Here is a 25,875-nt window from a genome sequence, read left to right on the forward strand (position 1 = left end):
AGTTTTTGATTTTACTTATGATTTACAGGTATACTCCAAAGCAATAATGCTTTGAAATTGCTGCTGGATGACTTAAGGCAGCAGCACAAAATTGATTACGTTTTGACCTATCTTTTGAACCAGGACATTATGGAAAATTTTTTTTGGCGTAATCAGGTCAAAAGGCGGTCTTCACGATCACCCTGACAGGCAGGAGTTCAAATATAGGCTGCTTTCCTATATACTTGGTCACAACGAAGGAGCGATCACAGAAGAAGGCAATGTTGAAGTCGACAACACACCAGATTTGGAAGGAAATTACTTATCTCTAACCGGTAATGATCAAGATATTAAACGTACATAGTATTATAAACCTAAAGCTACAGAAAACATTATTATATAAAAATGTATTGATGTTAACAAATGCAAATATGTACTTATATACAAACTAAGTTTTTGCATACTAACCACTGTTTTTTATCCTAATTATACTAATAATAATAACTAACAATTTATTCCATTTATTGATACGCATGTATGTATGTTTATTATATTTTTGCAATTAATATATTTATCAACGTGTGTCAGTTGATCTGAATTCCACTGACCCAATCGAAAAAAATGATGACTTGGCGATTCTCAACAACGAGGGACTTGAGAATTTGGCAGGGTACATCTGCCACAAACTCGGTAAAGACAACCCCGAAATTTGTGCCAATTCCGAAAATTGTTCGTCCCATACTTGGGTGGATCACCTTTCTGAAGGAGGACTCTCAAAACCAACAGATATATTGATGGAGCATATGAGAGCCTTGCAAGCAATATTTGACGACGTCAATGGTAATGATTTGCATATATGTACAAATTACGTCCAAAATCACATAGATTTAAGTGATTTTGTAAATTGTAGCTCGAAAATAAAAGAATTATTTTTCAGAGCTAAAATGTATTTTAGGATTCGTTCCTTAAATAAAAACATAATTGAACATATGTTTAGTAAAAAAAGAAAATTAAATAAAACAATAAATTGATACTTGGTTACAAAATATTCAGTCTTTTTATTTACATAAATGTATATGGTTGAAACAAACAAAGCAAAGATTGTCTCCTTTTAAATAATACAATGAAAATTCAATTAAATGAATATGTAGGTAAATGTTCACTATAAAATATTCACTTATATTGATATCTTTTATTAATATTCACTTATATTGATGTTCAATTTGATGATATTCATGATTTTGTATACCTGCAATACAAAATTGCTTCTTATTGCAAAGAAAAACAACCAACTGAAAATCAGCTGATTGTAAGTTGGTCAACGAACAAAATTTGAACTCGTCATTGTGCAATCTTGTTTCTATCATTCTTGACTACCCTGCAAGACGGGTGGCTGTTAGCAAACGTGTAAGCGAATTGTTATTATTCACTTTTACATTCGTTAAAATATTTGTTACTTTTGTTCAGAGAGTGGGAAAAAAGTAACACATAGCTATTTGATGTTCAATGGTTATCTCGCTCTAACCAATGGCAAATATCGCACGCTGCCTTGTTCTAACAGAATACATACATTTGTTAGCAAATCTCTTCACAGTAAGTTACGGGTAACAAATTATTTTGTTAGCGCATAGCTTACCTATGTGTTATGGATAACAAAAAATATTTGTTACCCGAATATCTGTTAGTGTTATTATTTTGGTTATCAGTTTGTTACCTTTAACATATAATCATGTTAGCAAGAACAAGCAGTAACAACTCTATCTGTTACCCATTTGTTACTTCTAGTAAATTTAATTCTTTTAAATAAAATTCAGTTTTTTTGTTATTTCGTTTTATTTAATAATAAACATTTACTTAAACATAAGATTAAGGTTATTTCAGTACAACTTAGAACTAATGTTCAACTTAAAACTAATATTTACCACTTAAAGCTAATATATATGTATATGTAATTAATAATAAGAAAATTTATATTAATTTAGCCTTAAGTTTATGTTTTTTTGTTAAAAACGATTGTGGCTTAAGGTCACAAATCTCCAGAGCTCCCCACAGATAGTGTTTTTGTCCTTGTCAGGAAATATTTCTAAAATGAAAAGTTATAAGTTAAGGAATTCAAATATATATCAGTAAAAAGACCTACCAAAAACTAACCCTACGCGCTTTAGCTTTAGTAAGGATTCCTTCTCCTTGCGCCCCTCTAAATTGTAGTGGTATATTAGATCGTCAGAAAACATACTGTCCACACTGCCTTTTGCGTCCTTTGATTTCAATATTAGCCGCATCTGTAAAAAAAAAACAAATTAAAGTAAATTAAAATACAATGGCATAATATTTAAAAACGGAATTTTTACCATAGCATCCGTGCTTTCCTTTTGTGAAAGATTGTCTTCCACGAAGCGCACGTGCGTTCCGGCGATGGTGACGGTACCACAATTTGTGATGATTCAATTCAATGCTTATCTTTTTCTCCAAGCTTTTTCGTTTTCTCTATATAAAAGAAATTAATAATATATATATGTATATAATAGAAATTAATTATAAAATATCAAATTCTCAAGCAACGAACTTACATCTTTAAAATCCAAAATAAACTACGCTTTTCGTTTTCTTCTTCTTGAAAAATTGGGTATTCGTCTTTCCTATTCCAACAAGTTAACATTACAATATGTTTAGAACGTCGATAGTTGTTCTCTATCTTACTTCTCCCATGCAATTGAAAATTGCGGAAAATGTAACAGTGTTAGTAAACAGATGAAAATGTTTCAATTTGTTTGTGCAACCTGTTACCTCCGTCTTGCAGGGTAGATTCTGCAATGGGTGCTCTCGTGCTCTTGTATATTTCGGTATAGTATTTTTGCAATCTGCAATCTTGCAAGAGCAAGAGAATACCCCTATTGTATCATGTAACTATAATGTACTTTACATTAAGTTTCGTTAAGTTTTTTCGAACTTCATTTGTTTAAGGAAAATGCTAAACTGGTCGCATTTTCAGTACGGAATCAGCTGTTTTTGCTTCTTGTCAACAGATACATCATTTTGAATTTGAAGATGGAGGACGATTAACGTTTTATACAAAGTTTAATTGAAAATTTTGCAGAAAAAGAAATGCTTGTACGACAAACGAGATGCATTTTATTCCAATAACGTGTATACAAAAAAATCGGTGTATCAATCCTCTTCATTTCTAGGAAACGTACAAATAAAAAACCATCCTTCTTCTTTCTCTTTATTTCCCTCACTGAACATGACCGAACTTTTTTTAATTTTTTTAAAACAGAACTAAGTATTTTGATTGTCATTAAATATTTCAATTTTCTATTAATTTCTGTATTGCAAAACCCTAGAAATATAGTACTCTCATGTGGGCGCATACATTTTACCACTTTTTAGGATTTTTTTTTTATGCGACTACAAAATTCAATCATTTTAATTTTTTATTGTATTTGTTTTGTATTTTGAAATGTACAAAAAAAATCTTTTTTTCGTTTTCTTACATTTTTAATATATATTTTTTTTTTATCAAAGTAGTCCCCAACAAAAAAAGTAGCGGCTGTTCATGTTGTCTGAAATAAAAAAAAAATCGAATGGATTATTATTTAGTAGTTCTGCGGCTATCGTCCCTACCAAATATAATCAATTTCAGTAAAAAAAAAATGTCGAGCTTCAAAAAAAAGTCACGAAAATCTTGTTTTTTCGTAAAAAATTGTTTAAAAAAAATATGAAAATATTTTCAAAAATAAACAATTCTGGTAGGGACGATAACTATAAATGAGTAGAACAACATATGTAAATTTTAAAGCAATCGGTTGAATGCTTTTTTTAGGACCATGACAGTTTCAGAAAATGATGATTTGAGAAAAATGCGTTAAGAAAGATAGCAGCTGCAGACTTGTCATGGTGCCTGGTAGACAGTCGCTTACGACACGTAGGCGACTATGACCTGTAACTTATCAAATACTATGAGTTTCATTATCCGAGAAATAGCAATGAGCTCAAAGATTTTAGAGTAAACACTTTCAATGTGCGGCAGGTTTCACTTTTCTGCCAAAATTTGTCCTCTAATTTTCCCATATCTCTCCATTTTCATAAATTCAAATATAAATATAACCAGAAAGCATACGTTTTGGCAATGGTACCAACATTGAAATCCAGAAATATGACGGTGCTGCCACATATTTCCGTTAAGAGAAGTATCAATTAAACTATAGACTGTGAATACTAAGTACTAGTTAACCAGTAGCTAACATTTTAGTTTACCAATGGTTAACTAATATTTGTGAATTCGGCACTAACCAAATATTAAAAACGACAATCGATTAATATCTATAATGATCTCTATTCAGTATATTCAAAACGACAAAAAATAATTGTTTTTAGTTTAGTGACCTGCTAACTATTAGTTCACAAATTGAGACTTAACCTCAAAATGTCTCAAATAGTGATTACAAATTGTTTACAGACTCTCTCTAATCAGCTGTTGTCGACTACTTCTGCCGGCGCTCGCGTTTGCTTCTCTGACAATATCCTTCGGCGTGCGTTGACGCTCCCGTGCTACGACGACCTCGCTCGACTATTTCTGCCGGCGCTCGTGTAGGCTTCAATAAGGGTGTCCTGGCGTACACGTTGACACTCCTCTGTTACGACGACTGCGCCCGGCTATTTCTGCCAGCGCTCCTGTAAACTTCGATAACGATGTCCTGGCGTATACGTTGACGTTCGCGTGCTACGACGACTGCGCTCGGCTACTTTTGCAGGCGCTCGTGTAGGCTTCAATGACGCTGTCCTGATGTACACGTTGACACTCGCGTGCTACGACGACTACGTTCGGCTACTTCTGTCGCCGCTCGTGTAGGCTTCAATAACGCTGTCCTGGTATACACGTTTACGCTTCTCTGCTACGCTGGAGAGGTCTTTTTAACCACTTTTGCCGCGTAAAGATCCCGGACCACGGAAGACTGCGTTAGCGACCGCGATGTTAAAGGTTGAGTTGGTCAGAAGAAAAACTCACTACCAAGCTCACCCTTAACAGACGGCGTTCACAAGTCAGGGTACCAAGACTAGCCAAAGGATAAACTCATTGCGTAGTCTGATGACAAACGTGCATATGCTGTCACAGTCCCGTGCTGACTCACTGATCATCGGACATCTAACTCCCCACCAAGCCTGTGCTGCGTGCTAACACATTCGCAACATGTTGCGTTGGGATGGCGTGTGTTGCTGTGACTGCGTATGTTGCTGGCGGTGGCGTGGTTTTACCGCTGCGTATGCATGCTTGTTTGTTGTTTCGTCTGCTTGTCTGATTTCTCCTTCTCCGTGGTTATCCCGTTGAATTGTTTGCGTGGCATGATTTTACCGCTGCGTATGCATTCTTGTTGTCATTTCATCTGCATGTCTGGTTTCTCAATCTTCTTATGTTCGTAGAAGTGGCGTGGTTTTCCCGTTGTGTTGTGAACAATAGGGTGTGCCTTATGGGTTGTGTGGACTAAATTCTGTATAGATATTGAGTTCTCACAATATGTTGTTGCTCTCACAGATGTGAAGACGGAGGTCGATCAACAACGGTGAAGCTCCGAAATGGTAGCTACGTTACGGTTGATAATAGTTGGGTAGCCCCCTATTCACCAATTTTTTCAAAAATGTTTAACGCCCACATAAATGTTGAGGCATGCAGTTCAGTACGCGCCATCAAATATATCTGCAAATATTTAAACAAGGGTAGAAATACTGATCTTGCGAATCCCGTAGATGAGGTACAAACTTATCAGTCTGGTGGGTATGTCAGCAGCAACGACGCATTCAAGGTACTTCTGTTCAGAATTGGCCTGGCGTCAAATCTGGAGATGCTTTAGGACGAGTTTATACAGTTCATATTAGTAACATGGAATGTTTTTGTCTACGCATGCTTTTACACCATGTGCTATCTCTTTCAATGATCTAAAAAAATACAACACAAGATTATTCTACATTTAGACAGGCATGATAACCATTGGGATGTGACACTGGAAGAGGCTGCTCAATGTAGATGAGCAGACAAGATGAGAGAGCTATTTGTTGTATTAGTAGCGTCATGTGGTCTTTCAAATCCTTAACAATTGTGGGATAAATACAAAAATGATATGACGGACGATATAATGCACAGATTACAAGAGCAAAATCCCAAAGTCACGTACAGTAATTTAATTTACAATGACGGTCTGACAAAAATTGAAGACCAGGTTAAAACAATTTCTGGAAAGGACTTATCACAATATGGAATGAACAGACCCCAGAGAACCGAGGAAATCAGTAGCGATTTAATACGGGAACTAGATTACGATACTGCTTCCTTACAACAACAACTAACAGAGTATGTTTCACGTTTGAACCCAGAACAAAGGTTAGTATTTGACAATGTTGTCAAAAAATTCGAAGATGGCGAAGGTGGTTTGTTATTTTTGGATGCTCCTGGAGGCACGGGAAAAACCTTTATTTTAAACTTGCTTTTAGCCCAAATCCGAAAAGATAAAGGAATTGCTGTAGCAGTTGCCTCTTCCAGAATAGCCGCCACTCTGCTCAATGGTGGTCAAACGACACATTCGTTGCAAAAATTGCCATGAAGAAATGCCAGTCTGTAATATAAGTAAAAACAGCGAGTGTGGACGTATGTTGCAGCAATGTAAATTATTAGTTTGGAATGAGTGTACCAGGTTCCATAAAAGAGCACTTGAAGCTCTAGATCGGACTTTGAAAGACATCAAGAGTAATCCAAATATCATGGGGGGATGGCGGTACTATTAGCGGGCGATTTTAGACAGACTTTGCCGGTTATCACTAAAGGCACCCCTGCAGATGAAATAAATGCGTGTATAAAAGCGTCAACGTTATGGGTGCACGTATAAACGTTTAGTCTGTCTACAAATATGAGAGTGCAACTGCACAATGATGTACAATCTGGACAATATGCTGCTGCTCTTCTTAAAATTGGAGAAGATCGTATGGCAAAGGATCTGCAATGTTGTGCATAATCCAGATGATCTAAATAACTTCGACTATCGCGAACTGCTAAGTAATATGAGGAATAGAGAATGGTTATGTGAAAGAGCAATTTTAGCGCCGACGAATGAAATGGTGTGACAGATAAACTAGTATATTATGTCACGCGTGGGAGGTGATATTGTTGAGTTTTTCTCTGTAGACACTGTAATGGATACTGAATAAGTAACATCATACCCTGTAAAATTTCTTAATTCTTTAGAACTGTCGGGAGTACCTTCATACAAACTGAGGCTGAAAGTAGGCGTTCCTGTCATTTTGATGCGGAATTTAGTTGCACCAAGACTGTGTAATGGCACACGGCTGCAAGTAACACATCTCGGTCGCAATATTGTAAAAGCAATCATAATGACTGGAATACCAAAAGGAGAGAATGTTTTAATCCCCCGTATACCCATAATTCCGACAGATTTGCCATTCCAGTTTAGGAGATTACAGTTTCCACTGAAAATCGCATTCGCTATGACGATAAATAAAGCTCAGGGGAAAACATTAAAAGTAGCCGGCATTAATTTAGAAAAGAGTTGTTTTTCTCGCGGACAATTATATATGGCTTGCTCACGTGTTTCAAGTCCAGTTGAGGACCGGAACACGATAGTGGGACATTGTTGCAGGGAGACTTACAGCCGGTAGAAAAGGAAAAAACGTATGCGGACGAAGTCGCGGGTAAAAGCTAGTATTATATATATATATATATATATATTTTAGGGTGTTTTTTATTGAATTATTAATTTTTTTCAGTCCCGTCACGAAATTTCCTTGGAAATACCTTAAAAAGAAATCCCTGAAAATTTTAGCCCTTAATATTAACATTAAGAACTGGACCAAGGCCTGTAAAAATTTTCCAGAGAAAATACACTACAATCGTTAGTTTTTATCTTTAAATTCTTACAGATCAGAGGTATTTTAAGGCATCGCTTTGACTTTAGACAAATATTTTTCAAAATTTGTTCACTCTACAAAAGTGCTCAGTGCAACAAAGTCGTAACGTACACCGGCGAGGTAGTACGGGGCTCTAAACCCGATTTTTCCAGGAATTTCGCATTTTTTGTATATATCTCGTAAATGACAGGAGCTATAGAAAAAATGTGCATGGCAAATTTGTAGGAAATTTTATTTGCTATAAAAAAGGTTCGAGGTAAAGATCGCTATCATTACACTTCTCGAGATATTCGGCTTTTTAAGTAAGGCTTTATAGAATTTTTATAGATGGTATGTATTAAAAAATCTCAATCATATGTACATGTACGGGATAGAATCAGCCAGTGCTAGCATACCCTACACTGGGTACTAAATATCAATTTATTAAATTGTAATTAATTTTCAAAATAAAAAGGCGATTTTCTTTTTTTTAAATAACTAAACGATAGATAAAGTAGCACGGAATATTACAAAATACATTTATTAAAACCAATACAAAAAATCAGTTAAACAAAATCTACATAATTTCTGTATATACAAACATAAATACATATATTAAAACATATAACTCTTCAAAGTCCACATTGGCATGTTTCCAGCAATTCCGTTCCGATTGCGTACATAAAGCGAATTGATCTCTCTAACAAGCTCTCAATTGCTTACGAACAACGCATAATCATAAACACAAAACAATTCGTGCATACTTATGGAAATAGCGCATTGATCTCTTCGACGAGCTCTAAATTGCATAAAATACAATATAGACATACGTACATACATACATATATATACAAGTCCGAGTATTAGGGTGTACCTAAATACAAAATATTCGGACATCAAATATTTTAATAAATAAAAAACGCGATTTTTAATAGTAATAATTCAAATTTGTTTTCAAACTTAAATATAAATAAATAATATATATTATCTTCCGAAAATGGTTAATAATGACACAAATCGAAATACACCTACAGGAGCTACACGCTCAAAACAGGTTGAAAATTCTCAAGCGTTTTTGAGATGCGAAAAAATATGTACTGGGAATGCGCGAATAATTTACAGCCTAATTGCCTGTCACGAGAGAAAAATATTCCGATAAATAAAAAAGACACGACCGGTTTCACGTTTTTAATACAATTGATTCTTTTATTCCGTTCTTGAAATTGCTTAGCCTAAATCTTAAAACTAATGGCTTAAGCTAGTAGTAATGTAAATATGTATTACAAGGGGTAAGTAGTTATCTTTCCTTAAATATTGTAATAGATGAATTAAGCTTAGTAATAAATGAAGATAATATACAGTCTGTCAAGTAAGAGCGTGGTCGACTTAACCAATAGAGGGAAGCTTTGCCTTGATGCATTGTCAACAAAGGTTCAGTTGTCGTTGACCTTTTGAAAGAGACTCACGTTAAACGCCATGAGTGCTAAGTACGCGTCGCGCTACGAGGCTGTGTTCCTTTGCATCCACCCGAAAGGTCCCAATATGTCGCAGTCAGCGGCTGCTAAATATATGAGAAAGTCGAAGGCATTTGTACAGAAGTGGCTACAGCGATATAAAGTGACTAAAAATGTCAATGATTTACCAGAACGTGGTTCGATAGGAAAAGTGACAAAAAAGATGAAAAAAAGAATAGTGAATCTGTTTTCGCGGAATCCTGCTTTAACACTGCGGCAAGGACAAGCAAAATTAGTGGCAAAAAGTTTAGATAAATCCTACGAAACTATCCGAACCCTTCTTCATACTCATGATCTGAAATGGCGCAACAAATGAAGAAGCCTCTGTTGACTGAAAAACTTGTGACAAAGCGACTCGCTCGGGTGCATAAGAATATTGATGGAGATTTTCAAAATGTCATTTTTACTGGTGAATGTTCTATATGGGCACGTTCTGTCCCCACGTGAGCCTGATCAACTTCGACATGTAATAAAGGTGCATCTTTGGGGCTGCTTCTCAAAGCAGGGATTAGGCACTTTGTACCTCTTTACTGACAACCTAAATGATAAAAAAGGCTTTACTGCTATCTGCCAAACGATGGTTCATCAGAAAAAAATGAAGATTGGATTCTGCAGGAGGACAACAATCCTAAACACCGCAGCAAGCTCTGTACTCAGTGACAAACTCAATCTGGCATCGTTACATTGGTATGGCCGTCGCAGTCGCCCGATGCAAACCCTATTAAAAATGTGTAGGCATATATTAAACAGAAGGTTCGTGGAAGGCGCACATACACTTTGAAGCCGTTGCCTTACGAAATTCGTCTGACCTGGAGATCCTTGCCACTAGAATACGCCGCCAATTAGTAGAAACATGCCTCGGAGATGCCAGGCAATTACCAACGCCGGTGGTGACTGGACATATTATTGACCAAATTGCATCATTGCTTGTAATGTGTACAATGTACATATAATATAAATATGAAAGTTTCATAAAATAAATTTTTTTTATAAATTAACACGACCACGCTCTTACTTGACAGACTGTGAATGTATTATTAGGGTAAGTATGTTATTTTGTAGAATTCAATATTTATAAATTCAATTTCATAATTTCTTATAATAATTTTACATTTAATTTTTTTTAAATTTAGTTTTAGATTTCCAAAAGATGTCGCTTGGCGCGACACCGGCCACCGTGACAGGATCAGGTTCCTTCAACGTCCATTGGAAGTGTATGTATGTATTTGTGTATGGGGCGCTTAATTGTGCCCGCCTTCGTTGTTACGTGTCCGACTCGCACCTTGCCGTCTTGCCCTTCGACGGTTGTGACGATTCGTCCTGTTACCTACTGCTGCAGTGATATGTGTCTTCGTGTACGAGGACGAGGTCGCCGAGCTGCAGATTCCGTTTCGGGTGTAACCATTTGGTGTGCTTCTGAAGACCCGTCAGGTATCTTTCGGACCCTTGTCACCAAAACTGTTGCTTGAGACAGCAAACAAGTTGCCTTCTCTCGCAGCAATGAATTGGGTCCATTGCTATCTGTGCTGGTGGAAGTGCTCGCAGGGAGCACCCTATTAAGAAATGCGCTGGAGTTAACGCTTCGCCGTCGTTGGGGTCCTGGTCCAGAGGTGTTAGGGGTCGAGAATTGAGGATTGCTTCCACTTCGGCCAAAAGTGTTGATAGCTCCTCTGCTGTGAGGAGTACATTGCCGATTACGCGGACGATAAGATGTTTGGCGGACTTCACCGCGGCCTCCCAGAAACCGCCGAAGTGCGGCGCCTGCGGTGGTATAAAGATGAAGCTGAACCCTTCGTCTGCGCCGAATCCCTTCAGTTCCGTTGCCTGGGTCAGAAACGCCTCCTTCAGTTAGCGCAGCTTGCAATCGGCGCCGACGTCTGAGACATCCCTCGGCGACCAATGAACCTTTTTAAGGCGAGAATAAAGGAATTAGTTGACAGGTCTGAAACTAATTCTAAATGTACTGCTTTGGAAGTAAAGCAAACGAAAACTGCAATATATGTTTTAACGGGTGGTCGACAGCGTATTTTTAAAATTGTGTATATCGGACCACAAAAATCTACGCCACATATAAGAAAGGGCCGTAGTGCTCGAAGTCTTTTGATTGGCAAGTTTCCCATCATATGGTTTTACAACTCGGCTTGTAATGAAAACAATGTATACAGTTTCTTACGGTTCTACTGCAATCTTTTCGGGCATTAATTAGCCACATACGTTCTCGAAGAGGCGCAACCAACCCTTTAGTCCCAGCGTGGTGATTATGCAGGAACCGTAAATACGTTATAACGAAGTGCGAAATTTTATTTAATAAAAGCGGAAATTTGGCATCGTATGGAAGAGGTGCATTTATTAGGCGACCTCCTACTCGGATTAATTTGAATGACAGCGACATATCCGAGTACTCATGCAAAAACGGGTTGAGTTTTTGCAATTTGCGGGTAGGGTGGTACCTTTATGCAATTTTTGAATAACATCCGAAAATTCTGAATGTCGAACCATCTGTGCAATTTTTAGAAAACTCAAGTTTAACTCTTCTGAAGTCAGATCCTGTCCCATGGAGGAATTTGGTGGTCGTTTGATCAATCGTAATATGTATGCGACCACACGAAGCAATTTTTTATGAGAAGGGAATTTTTCAATAAGCTCCAATATCGAATTTTTTTCAGTAGTCGAAATTAATGTAAATATATTTTTCTTCTTCTCTAATGCTTCGTCTTCTGGTGAGAGCTGGAAGTGGTTATTAATTGGCCATAATGCAGGGTCTTCTAGGAGGAACTGTGGACCGCCGAACAATAATGAATTATTCAATTCGTCCACGTTACAACCCCGAGACACTTGATCCACAGGATTTTGTTTCGTGGGCACATGCCGCCAATGCACATTCTCAGTCAACTCTTGGAATTCGGACACTCTGTTTGAGACGAAGGTTTGTAGTGAGGATGGATGTGTTTTAATCCAATGTAAAACTATTTCAGAGTCCGTCCAAAATGTAATTTTTTCGAAATGTCGATTCAGCATAGGCGCTACTCTTGACCATAATTTTGAAAGAAGGTGTGCTGCCGAGAGCTCAAGACGCGGAAGAGATTTGGTCTTCAGCGGAGTCACTCTAGACTTTGCGGTAAGCAGCATACATTTAATACCACGAGCAGACTGACTTCGTATATATATGCAACGTCCGTACGCTCTTATTGAGGCATCATCTGTGAAGCCATGTATTTGGCAGATGGCACTCGACTTAACGCTTACGTAACGAGGAATGCTAATAGATGAGAGCTGCATTAGGTTGGCTTTAAAGTTGCAAGGCGCAATGGAATCGACTCATCCCAATCTAGTTTTTGGATCCAAAGCTCTTGCAATAATATTTTTGCTTTGGTAACTAGTGGGACTAGTTATCCAAGAGGATCAAAAAGGCGAGCAGAAACTGAAAATATGTTTCGTTTAGTGGCTCGCAGTTCATTAAAATTGTCATCTAAAACAAATCGAAACAAATCCTTTTTCGGCAAACAATGGATACCTAAAGTTTTAGAGTAATTTTTGTCATTGAAACTTAATGACTTTTCAGTGCAATCACTGTCGAAAAAATTAGGGTGGTTCGAAAACCATTTCGTTAAGGTGAATCCGGCCGAGTTTAGTATTTTAATTACCTCATTTCTCAAAAGATCTAGAGACTCAAAATTTTCGGACCCTGTTAATAAATCATCAACATAAAAGTATCTTTTGATGGCCAATGAACCGAGTGGATATTTCATTGTTTTGGCATCAGAGCATTTGCAAACACCGTGTTACGAGAAATGGAGCTGCCTTTATGCCGCGATGTCTGAATTTGGTATCCCCGCAAAACTAATACGGCTGTGTAAGCTGACGTTGAGCAATACCAAAAGCTCCGTCAGAATCGGGAATGACCTCTCCGAACCGTTCGATACCAAAAGAAGTTTCAGACAAGGTGATTCCCTATCGTGCGACTTTTTCAACCTATTTCTGGAGAAAATAGTTCGAGCAGTAGAACTAAATAGAGAAGGTACCATCTTCTATAAGAGTGTACAACTGCTGGCGTATGCCGATGATATTGATATCATCGGCCTCAACACCCGCGCCGTTAGTTCTGCTTTCTCCAGACTGAACAAGGAAGCAAAACAAATGGGTCTGCAAGTGAACGAGGGCAAGTCGAAATATCTCCTGTCATCAAACAAACAGTTGTCGCACTAGCGACTTGGCTCTCACGTCACTGTTGACAGTCATAACTTTGAAGCTGTAGATAATTTCGTCAATTTAGGAACCAGCATTAACACCACCAACAATGTCAGCTTGGAAATCCAATGCAGGATTACTCTTGTAAACAGGTGCTACTTCGGACTGAGTGGGCAATTGAAAAGTAAAGTCCTCTCTCGACGAACAAAAGCCAAACTCTATAAGTCGCTCATAATTCCCGTCCTGCTATATAGTACAGAGGCTTGGACGATGACAACAACCGATGAGTCGACGTTGCGAGTTTTCGAGAGAAAGGTTCTGCGAAAGATGTATGGTCCTTTGCGCATTGGCCACGGCGAATATCGCATTCGATGGAACGATGAGCTGTACGAGATATACGACGACATTGACATAGTTCAGCGAATTAAAAGACAGCGGCTACGCTGGCTAGGTCATGTTGTCCAGATGGACGAAAACACTCCAGCTCTGAAAGTATTCGACACGGTAACCGCCGGGGGAAACAGAGGAAGAGGAAGACCTCCAATCCATTGGAAGGACCAAGTGGAGAAGGACCTGGCTCCGCTTGGAATATCCAATTGGCGCCACGTAGCGAAAAGAAGAAACGACTGGCGCGCGGTTGTTAACTCGGCTATAATCGCGTCAGCGATGTCTACGCCAATTAAAAAGAAGAAGAAGATAATTCAAGTTGTCACATACGTACGACTACGGGTTCTCTCGTCAAGTCGTCATCTATCACTGGCATTTTTTGGTTCGGAGTCTATTGTTCGAAACGTCTTGCGAAAAAGGGTTTCCGTGTTGCTCAAACCCCACAACTCGGCTCTTGCATTGTTTCCGACCTCGAATACGCCGTCGTCTTCATTATGAAAATTTGACCAAGGTTTTATAAATTCTGTATAAGTCGTCGTTTGATTTGCAGCTTCAGCAACGCCAAATTTTTTAACATCATAGGTATTATTAGCTTTGATTTTAATAATTTGATATGGGCCCAAATATTTTGGTTTTAATTTGAGACCTCGACGAAACTGCGTTCTCTTCATGGAGACTAGATCATTTACTGAATATTGGTTAGCTTCTTTGGGTCTAAGATTGTGTGTCTTTTTGCTTTCAGTTTGCATCTTTATTACTTGTTGGACTCTGTCTGTGAATTTGTACCACTTCGTCGGATCATTCTTGCTCAGTTTCGTTAAAACATTAATAATAATCGTGTTCAGTCGCTCTATTTGACCATTGGCACCAGGCAAGCCAGTCGTTATTTTAACATGTTCAATGTTCTCGTCTTCACAATAACGCCGAAAATTGTCAGACGTGAAGCTGATCCACGGTCTATGACTATGTGGATTGGATTTCCAACTACTGCTTGTATTCTCAAACGGTTGATAGCTTCGTGCGATGAAGTCGTCTTTGTTGGGTATAACCAACCGAATTAATTGAACGAATCAATTTCGGTGAATACATGCATTTTTTCACATAGAACTCCTTTTTACGTCGGCGGCGTTTGGCCGCGCTTCAAAAAAAATAACCCTGGTCGGTCCAACACCGGGGTGTATCAAATTATTTTCGCGTTGAAATTCTATTTTCGAAGGCGGCCTTCGGCAGTGCTTTAAAAAAATTACCCTTGTCGATCCAACACCGGGGTGTATACATTTTTTTTTTCTCCCGTAGAACTAATTATTACATTGGCGGCCTTCAGGTCGCTTAAATTTTTTATATATTTTTTATTGTTTATCAACGATTATGTTTCCTGTATTTATGGTAAAATATTTCTTTTTATTTTTTTTTTGTTTTAGTTTGTAAAATATTTTAGTATGGTAACACTGATTATGTGGCAGTTTGTAATTCATTCGTTATTCTTAAGTAATCATAATTCAACAATAATTTAAATGTATATTAAAAGCTATTTTCGCACCATATTATATAAAATAAATGTGTACAATGGAATTAGTGAAGTGTTAGTGGATATAAAAGTGAAAAATATAAGTGCAAAATTAATTTTATATAAGTATCGAAAATATGTAATTAAAATATTGCAAATTTTCAACTTTAAACGCGAATATCTCGAAAACTATAAGCTTCCTGCGGCTATAATATATAATAAATATATTTGTGATCTGGAGAATCTCCTCTATCCGACCATAACCATTTTATTCCCGAAATCCTGGGACGGTATACTAAAGCCGACCCTTCTATTTGACACAATGCTACACAATTGTCGATATAAATTTTGATTTATTCTTCAAGCTTTGGAATAAAAAATTCTTGACAAATCAAATCTTTCGTTGTTTTAATAGCGAAGTGCCCCTTTTCATGAGCGCGTCAAATTATCTCTTTTTGCATGCTCTTGGGTACTACGAATAATTCGAAATCGTTGACTATTTTGTGAAGAATACCACCTTTTTAAAAATAGCCGTTGTAACTTTTTTCTTTTGTAGAATTTGCTTTACCGTATTCAGTTCTTCGTCGCGTTCTTGTGCTCGTCGTAAGCAAACAAGAAAATCATTATCGCTTACCATCATCATTGGATTGCGGCTAAGAGCGTCAACGTGCTTTATTCGACTTCCAGATCGATGTTCTACCCGATAATCGTATTCTTGCAGAAAAAGGATCCATCGCGCGACTCTAGTATTCAAACGCTTTTTCTCAAGCGTTTTTGTTAAAGCTTAGTACGCAGCTCTCAAGAAACGTAAAAACTTCATATAAAGAAACGCTTAACCATTTCAGCCCTAAAGGACTTTTTAAACGATGTCAAACATATATAGAAGTTGCTTATAAGCAACTTTGGGGCTAAAAGGATTAATCATGATCATGAAGTTGATCTATAAGATGTGTATTTTAAAGAAGTTTTTGTGTATTTGACTTTTTAAACGATGTCACACATAGATAGAAGTTGCTTATAAGCAACTTCGGGGCTGAAAGGGTTAAGAAACGGTCAAGAAATTTTCCTGCGATAAATTTACTTGTGCTAGTACGCAGCTCTCAAGAAATCTAGTACTAATTTTTAATACTTTTTTTCAATAAAATGTGAATATGGAAAACCTGGTTTTGCGAAGAAACATCAAATCAACAATTGTTTCTTGAAGGAAATTCGAAGTAATCGTCAAATTCATTCTAAATTAGTTGAAATCATTATTATGAAATATATTCCATTTTGAAATGTTGTATAAAACCTACCAATCATCAACAACATTTCTTAAATCTCAATGAAAATATTTATGTTACCATACACATACAAACATACATACTATTACGCACAAAGTTTATTTTCTTTGTTTATTCTCTCTTGCTCTTCTAATGTGGATCATTCACAATGCGTAACCAGCTGTCAAAACTACTTGAAGAAATAATGTAGTTTTGACAGAGTCTGGACAAGGCAGAACTAACGGCGCGGGTGTTGAGGCCGATGATATCAATATCACTGCATACGCTAGCACCTGTACCCTCTTATAAAAGATTGTACCTGCTCGATTAAGTTCTGCAGCTCGAATTATTTTCTCCAGCAGGAGGTTGAAGAAGTGAGTCGCCTTGTCTGAAACCTCGTTTGGTATCAAATGGCTCGGAGAGGTCCTTCCCGATCCTGACGGAGCTTTCGTTGTTGCTCAACGTCGGTTTACACAGCCGTATTAATTTCGCGGGGATACCAAATTCAGACATCGCGGATACAGGCAGCTTGTTTTCGTGCTGTCGAAAACAGCTTTGAAATCAACGAAGAGGTGGTGTGTGTCGATTCTCCTTCCACAGGTCTTTTCCAAGATTTGGCGCATGGTTAATATCTGGTCGGTTAATGATTTGCCATGTCTAAAGCCACGCTGATAAGGTCCAATCAGTTTGTTGACGGTGGGGTGTAATCTTTCACACAATACGCTCGATAGAACCTTATATGCGATGTTGGGGAGGCTTATCCCACGGCAGTTGGCGCACATTGTGAGGTCTGCCTTTTTATGGATTTGGCATAGCCGACTTAAATTCCAATCGTTGGGCAAGCTTTCGTCCGACCATATTTTGCAAAGAAGCTGATACTTACATGCTCCTTATCAGTTCTTCGCCGCCGTATTTGAATAGCTCGGCCGGTAATACATCGGCCCCGCCGCTTTGTTGTTCTTCAGGCGGGTAATTGCTATTCGAACTTCTTCATGGTCGGGCAATGGAACGTCTGCTCCATCTTCATCGATTGGGGAATCGGGTTCGCCTTCTCCTGGCGTTGTGCGTTCACTGCCATTTAGCAGGCTGGACAAGTGTTCCCTCCATAATTTATGTATGCTCTGGACATCGGTGACTAGATCACCTTTGGGGGTTCTACAAGAATATGCTCCGGTCTTGAAACCTTCTGTAAGCCGCCGCATTTTTTCGTAGAATTTTCAATCATTACCGCTGTCGGCCAGCTTATCGAGCTCTTCGTACTCACGCATTTCGGCCTCTTTCTTTTTCTGTCTACAAATGCGTCTCGCTTCCCTCTTCAATTCTCGTTATCTATCCCATCCCTCACGTGTTGTGGTCGATCGTAAAGTTGCGAGGTAGGCAATCTGTTTTCTCTCCGCTGCAACACGGCACTCCTCGTCGTACCAGCTGTTCTTTTGCATTTTCCGAAAACCAATGGTTTCGGTATAGGCTGTACGTAAGGAATTTGAAATGCCATACCACAGTTCCCTTAAGCCGAGTTGTTGACGAGTGCTCTAAGAGAGCAGGAGTGCAAGCCGAGTAGATAATCGATCGGCTAACTGTTGTGATTGCAGCTTCTCGACGTCGAACCTTCCGGGCGGGTGCGAATCTTGGCTGCAACAAGATAGTGGTCCGAGTCGATGTTAGGACCTCGGAGCGTACGCACGTCTAGAACACTGGAGACGTGTCTTCCGTCTATCACAACATGATCGATCTGATTGGTGTTTTTTCGATCCGGAGACAGCCAGGTAGCTTGATGTATTTTCTAGTGCTGGAATCTAGTACCACAGATAACCATATTTCGAGTCTCGGCGAAGCCGATCAGCCTCAACCCATTTGTGGATGTTTCGTCGTGGAAGCTGAACTTACCGACCGTAGTGCCAAAGATCCCTTCTTTGCCCACCCTGGCGTTAAAGTCGCAAAGCTCGATTTTGACATCGTGGCGGGGCAGCTCTCAGGCCCGCTCTAAGCGCTCATAGAAGGCATCTTTGGTCACATTGTCTTTCTCTTCCGTCGGGGCGTGGGCGCAAATCAGCGATATGTTGAAGAACCTCGCTTTGATGCGGATTGTGGCTAGACGTTCATTCTCCGGAGTGAATGATAGTACTCGGCGACGGAGTCTCTCTCCCACCACGAATCCAACACCAAACTTGCGCTCCTTTATATGGCCACTGTAGTAAATGTCACAAGGACCTACTCGTTTCTGTCCTTGTCCCGTCCATCGTGTTTCCTGGACGGCTGTGATGTCAGCCTTTATTTTCGTTAGGACATCAACCAGCTGGGCAGTGGAACCTTCCCAATTAAGGGACCAGGCGTTCCAGCTGCATGTCCTCAACTCGTAGTCCTTATTTCGTTTGCCATGGTCGTCATCAAAAGAGGGGTCTCTCAGCCGAGGCTGATTGCTAATTTTCATTGGGGATACTTGGTCAAAGACCGTAAGTCGTAAACTGCTTGAGCTATATGTAAAAGAATCCTTTCTGGCCCCTCCTAAGTGAATGGCGATCAGAAAACTTCCCTCACTTGCGTATAGTTTCATCACTTAAATCAATATTTATTGGCCCATTTGTTGATTTGCAATTTTTTGGCCCATATTACGCACTTTTTCTTTCGCTTCCACACTATTTGTTTCATTGATATTAAATTTATCTGAGTCCACTTGCATCACATTAAAAACGTTTTCAACATTGTCACAAGGAATTTTTCGAATAGAAAGTTCATCGCAATTTATTTGTATATCTGCTTGCAAACAAAAATCTTCGCCGATCATCCATTAATTTTGAAGGTACTACCAACTAAAATTGTGTAGCATGGGATGACCGATTCGTTTAATGGTTGCGTTCGAACTGAACTCTTCTTTATTTTCTCTACACTTTCATGTCGCCAGTTACAAGTTTAAAAACTCAGGGTTGCTTATTTGAGTAACATTAAAATAAGGTATAATACAAATTCAATAGTACATCAGGGTTGCTTATTCGAGTAACATTAAAATAAGGTATGATACAAATTCAATAGTACAACAGGATTGCTTATTCGAGTAACATTAAAATAAGGTATGATACAAATTCAATAGTACAACAGGATTGCTTATTCAAGTAACATTAAAATAAGGTAACGATACAACATAATACAGTAACCATATTTATATTGCTACAATTCGGCCGTCCTGACCATGAGATCACCTGATCTCAAGTGACTGACTAGACTTCGCGTCCTTTGAACCATGGTTTTATATTTCCAACTGCCCATACCCCGTGGTATGGGACTCGAGACTGTTGAAACCCGTCGACATCTCTAAGTAAGTAACGATCGTTTCGTAAAACTTTTTCAATACAATACGGTCCCTTAAATTTAGGAATCAGTTTTTTAGACACCCCTACGTGAGAATCGAAATTTTTTATAACCACATAATCTCCCTTTACATATTTTCTTGGCGCTCGCCTTTTTTTATTAACAAATTTTGTATTATACTGTTGCAACTGTTCTTGTTTTACACTTGCCTTCTCACGAATATCACGCAAAATTCGATTTTCACATGACTTATCAACTTTTCTTAAGTTTTCTTTCAGCGAATCAACAACTTCACCTCTTTGACTTACACCGAATAACATTACGCTCGGGTGCTCCCCGGTTGTCCTATGTATCGTGTTATTTAAAGCATGCTCTATACTTTCTATTACCGCATTCAAGTCGTATCGTTTATCTGTGTTTAACATTTTTGATATCATTGGCCCCAAACTCCTATTTACCCGCTCTACCTGACCATTTGCCTGTGGAGAACCTGTAGCGATCTTAATATGCTGAACCGAGTTTTGTTCTAAAAATTCTTTAAATTCACCAGATGTAAAACAACTTCCTCTATCAGACACAATGCATTTAGGACGACTGTAAATCCGGAAATAACTTTGCAACGCTTGAATCGCTTCTCTAGTATTTGTTGTTTTGGTAGGGTAAAGTCTGACAAATTTTGTAAATGCATCAATGACGACAAAAATGTGTTTCGTTTTTAATGAGTTATCAATCGGACCGAAGTGGTCAATGTGAACAACTTCGAAGGGAATTCTTCCTTTTGGAATGCTATGTAAAAAACCCTCCTGCGCCCCACTTTTGGAAGAGAATACAATACATTTCAAGCAATTTTTTATGTGTCTATCAACCTTTTCTCTCAACTTAGGGAACCAATAGCTTTTCGATATTAATTCTACTACTTTATCTATTCCAACATGGCCAACCTCATCATGATATTTGTAAATTACATTACCCTCCATATCTTGTGGAACACAAAATAAAACTCTGCCATCATTTTTTTTTCTGTACAAAACCCCATTTCTCATCTCAAATAATTTATGTTCTTTTTCTTCTAATAGTCTTTTCCACTTTTTTAGATTCTCATCTCTTCCTTGACATATAATCAAATTTCCTTCAAAGGTATTTGTTTCTACTACTAGAATATTACTGGACCGACTTAGAGCATCAACATGCTGCATGTGTTTTCCCGCTCGATGCTCCAACGTATAATTGAAGTTTTGTAATTCTAAAGCCCATCGTGCTATTCTAGGGTTAAGTTCTTTTTTATTCAATGTAAGTGCAAGTGAATTACAATCTGTTATGATCTTGAAGGGTTTTCCTTGAAGGTACACACGAAATCGTTTCAAAGCACTAACTATTGCTAAAGCTTCCAACTCGAAGCTGTGATATCGTGACTCTGCTTCTGTAGTTCTTTTCGAAAAATAAAAAATTGGGTGCATCTTTCCATCTTCTTTCCGTTGCAATAAAATAGCCCCTAACCCTATCGAACATGCATCACAATGTAACTCGGTGTAATCATTCGGGTCATACAACGCAAGTTCTTTTGCCCCAAACGAAAATATCCTTTCCTTTTTTGTCAAGTCGAACAGAGGCTTTGCCAGAACAGAAAAATCCTTCACAAACCTCCTGAAATACGAACACAAACCTATGAAACTTTGTACTGTATGAACGTTTTTTGGCACCGGAAAATTTTTTATCGCTTCTAGTCCTTTGTCATCCGCCCTTATTCCTTCACCGTCAACAATATAACCCAAATAATTCACGCTTGTTTGTAGAAATTCACACTTGTCTAACCTTAATTCAAGTTTATTTTGAGTTATCTTATTTAATACTTTTTCTAGAATTTGGAAATGGTTCTCTAAATTTTCGGTTGCAATCATGATATCGTCTAAATACACTATAACTTCTCCTTCTTTTATCATTTCTGCAAATATTTTGTGTATAAACCTTTGAAACATCGATGGTGCATTTTTAAGTCCAAAAGGCATTCTCGTGAATTCAAACTGGCCCAACGGAGTCACAAAAGACGTATATCTCTCTGATTCTGGATGCATATAAACATGAAAAAACCCATTCTTAAGATCAAGTTCTTTTTCGCTAACCGGTCTAACAAGTCATCAATTAATGGAATCGGATAATTATCTTTCGCGGTTACTTTATTCAACGTCCGGTAATCTACACACATTCTAAGATCTCCCGTTTTTTTTTTTACTAATACAATCGGCGACGCATATTCGGACTCGCTTGGTTTGATATATCCCTTTGCTAAATACTCATCTATCAACTTTTGCAACTCCCCTTTTTCTACATACGATAATCGCCGCGGGGAATAATGAAAAGGTTTTATGTTTTCTAACACGAGTCTCATGTTACACTTTACCAATGGTTCATCAGGACGTTCGGCCTGTACATACAGTTTTGTAAATATTTTATTTAATTTTGTACAAATTGAATGTGATATATTTTTTCCCACATTCAGACTTAGTTCTTTCCCTTTATCAAAATCAATAAGCATTAACCATCTTATATTTCTAGAACTTTCATTATTTTCACTATTACTTTCCACTTCATTAATTTGATCTAATTTCTTATCACCCAATTTTTTAATTTCATCAACAATACAATTTGTAACCATATTTGCTTTACATCGACTATCACTCAAATTATTTTTCCGATCTATTATCTCTTTTCTTTTATTCACATCAGTTAACGTTTTATTTCTATTTGCATCAACTATCATTTTCCTATCATTTGTTTCGTCAACAATACACTCAGTTTTATTTATATCACCCACTTTTGTTTTTCTATCATTTGTTTCATTTAACGTAACTATACACTTTTCTACTTTACAATTTTTATTACAATCTTTTTTGAACCCGCCCACTTTAGGTTTACCTTCATCGTTTACGCTTGCATATTCAACACTGTTATCATCAACACTCTTTTTTAACTTAATTAATGTATTCTCTTTGATCTCATCCTTGCATATCAAAACTAAATTACTTGCTTTGAAAAAGTCTCTACCCAAAACTACGTCATACCCCATAGTCTCATCGGCCACTACGATCAAATTTATATTGACAAATTTATTTTCAAAACAAACATGACAATTAAATTCACCAAACATTTCTAATTTACTTTTATTTAAACCAAAATATGGAATACAAACTGAAAAATTATCATTAAATTCAATAGTATCTGGTAAGGATGATCGTTTTACAAAACTTATTGGGCTTCCTGAGTCTATGAGGCATTCTAAAGATAAAATACATTTAGTATTATTACTTACAATAAACTTTAAATATCTTACGTATGGGCTCTCATCTGCACGGTTGTTTTGAATCCTCGTTGGACACGTAGCGACTTTATGTTCCATGCTGCCACACCCATAACACGCCCCAACCTCTCGCTTCGGCTTCCGACATGCCACGGCCATGTGTCCAAATGAGTTGCAGTTGAAACATCTGACATTAGTGCGAGGCATCTGCATCGAGTCACGTTTCAATTCAACTCTCCCGAACGCCTGCAGAAGCTGCACTCTTGTAGTGTAGCATTGGATATATGCCTGATTCCGTAACTGCTCGTCCGGCATACCCTCGACAATATGGTCAATCAGCTCGCATTCATCCATATTCAACGGATCTGACAGTAAAACTTTTTCATTGTAGTATTTTTGGAAGGTTTCACCAACCGACCACTTGCGCGCTTCAAACTGTTTTCGCAGCAACAACTTGTTGTGTGTTGGTGCAAACACCGCTTGCATTTCTGCAACAAGGCTGTCTATATTTTCGGTGATAAACAGAGGCCTCGCGTGCAGCCACACTCTTGCACTACCTTTCAACTTGCTTATCATTACAGCGCGCAGCGCGCTATGATCAAGGTTAAAAACTTTTCCAGCACTTCTTAACTGTTGAATCCATATGTTGAAATTCGGCCCACCTTCGTATTCTGGTAACAGATCTTTTACCATCTCCAAAGGTATAGCACCGACATTCCTTACCGTAGCGCTATCTTTTTCGTTTCTTACTGTACCTACAGCGCCATCGCTGTTCAAAGCGTCATTGTCTTTTAAAGCGCCGCCGTCGTTCAAAGCGCTGCTGCCGTTGTTCAATGCGCCGCCGTCATTCGAAGCGCTGCTGCCGTTGTTCAATGCGCCGCCGTCGTTCGAAGCGCCGCCGCCATTAATCGTTGCATGTTGTATGTTCGCTTGTCTGTTATATGTTGCGCTGACATTCGTTACGTCGCCATTCACTGAATCATCCCTCTCTGTCACACCAGCGGCCCCGCCCACCACACTGCCCGACCCAAGTTGCACAATCACCAGCTTCAACCGCTCGACTTCTTTGGTCAGGAACTCATTTTGTGTCACCAAATCACGCTCCGCTGTCTCCTCCAAAGGTGATTCACCAACGCCCACCGACTCAACCTCCTCGCCAGCGAAACTAGGGCAATCGCCACGCTCAACCGCAGGCACATCGCCCAACCTTATTGCTAGGGCACTTTTGTTGCCATTAGTCGGGAGCCCCAACCGCTTCAACCACTCACGCAACTGGGCCGCCGTATATATATTAGTATCGATGCACTCCATTTAAAAAAAAATTTGTTAAAACTTTGCTACTGTACCCGAATCCCACTTCTGAAATATTGTAGCATGGGATGACCGATTCGTTTAATGGTTGCGTTCGAACTGAACTCTTCTTTATTTTCTCTACACTTTCATGTCGCCAGTTACAAGTTTAAAAACTCAGGGTTGCTTATTTGAGTAACATTAAAATAAGGTATAATACAAATTCAATAGTACATCAGGGTTGCTTATTCGAGTAACATTAAAATAAGGTATGATACAAATTCAATAGTACAACAGGATTGCTTATTCGAGTAACATTAAAATAAGGTATGATACAAATTCAATAGTACAACAGGATTGCTTATTCAAGTAACATTAAAATAAGGTAACGATACAACATAATACAGTAACCATATTTATATTGCTACAATTGTTTCTTCTCAAGCCAATTTTAATTTTTGCCGCGATGTGATTCTACGTCACTTTGAATAAATAGTTTAACCAAACCCGTAGAGATTTTTTTGCAAGTATAAATTTGCCCTACCCCTTCAAAATAGAAGTTTCTAAAAATTCGCGTAACCACACTTCGACATCGATTTTATCGCTTCCATCAAACCAACAAATAGAGTCTTGTATGTCATGAAAGTTCTTTGAAAAACCAGAAATTTGAGTTTTTTCTGTTTCTTTCCCTCTTCTGCACATTGTAGGTTTCTTGTTCGCTTTCAGCATTTCTCCTTTGTTCTCGCCGTTGTTGACATTCAAATAAGATGCTACTTGCGCCAGCGTCGTCAAAACTGCGCATAACATCACCATCATCGTTGTCATTGTCTTCGGCATCTTTGTCATCATCGTCATCTTAGTCGTCACATTCGTTGTCGTCGTTCTCTGCTGCTGCGCATAGCAACATAGCGCTTTGAAAATTTCGAAATATATGCAGTGTCAAATTACTTATACTGCATTGACAGCAAATCGGCAGCTTTCAAACTGTTTTCGATGTAGATCAATTTCTGTGTATAGAGCTCGTCGTTTTCGTTTAGTCTATCTCCTTCTGTTTCGAAAATGCATTTCTGTAAAGCCGTTATACATTCATTTATTGCGTCACTTTCTTAACAAAAATTTTGAGCGTTATGGCTCTTTTCTTTTTAACACTTTTCTCTTCGTGATGAAATTTATATTTTTCCCGTTGGGTTGAGTCCTCTGTTTCTTTTCTTTTTAACATTTCGCAATGAAATTTATATATTTCCCATTGGGTTG

At 38.2% G+C, this 25,875-nt stretch overlaps 2 protein-coding genes and 1 long non-coding RNA gene across 3 annotated transcripts; 1 reads left to right on the top strand and 2 right to left on the bottom strand.

Annotated features, from left to right (window-relative positions):
* Positions 1 to 1,802: 1,802 nt before the first annotated feature.
* LOC125775648 (uncharacterized) lies at positions 1,803 to 2,659 on the bottom strand. Its single transcript, XR_007421232.1, has 4 exons — positions 2,550 to 2,659; positions 2,331 to 2,466; positions 2,120 to 2,261; positions 1,803 to 2,062 (listed from the first exon to the last, which is right to left on the bottom strand). It is a non-coding gene; the product is annotated as an uncharacterized LOC125775648 (long non-coding RNA).
* Positions 2,660 to 6,095: 3,436 nt separating this feature from the next.
* LOC125777862 (uncharacterized) lies at positions 6,096 to 6,575 on the top strand. The gene has a single exon (XM_049453906.1). It carries the CDS (start codon positions 6,096 to 6,098, stop codon positions 6,573 to 6,575), a length of 480 nt encoding a protein of 159 aa, XP_049309863.1.
* Positions 6,576 to 23,164: 16,589 nt separating this feature from the next.
* On the bottom strand, positions 23,165 to 25,516 carry LOC125775356 (uncharacterized). Its single transcript, XM_049445853.1, has 2 exons — positions 23,365 to 25,516; positions 23,165 to 23,309 (listed from the first exon to the last, which is right to left on the bottom strand). Exons 1-2 carry the CDS (start codon positions 24,640 to 24,642, stop codon positions 23,298 to 23,300), a joined length of 1,290 nt encoding a protein of 429 aa, XP_049301810.1. The 5' UTR covers positions 24,643 to 25,516; the 3' UTR covers positions 23,165 to 23,297.
* Positions 25,517 to 25,875: the final 359 nt, after the last annotated feature.

Source organism: Bactrocera dorsalis, chromosome 1 (genome assembly GCF_023373825.1).
Source record: "Bactrocera dorsalis isolate Fly_Bdor chromosome 1, ASM2337382v1, whole genome shotgun sequence".
In the NCBI taxonomy this organism is placed as follows: domain Eukaryota; kingdom Metazoa; phylum Arthropoda; class Insecta; order Diptera; family Tephritidae; genus Bactrocera; species Bactrocera dorsalis.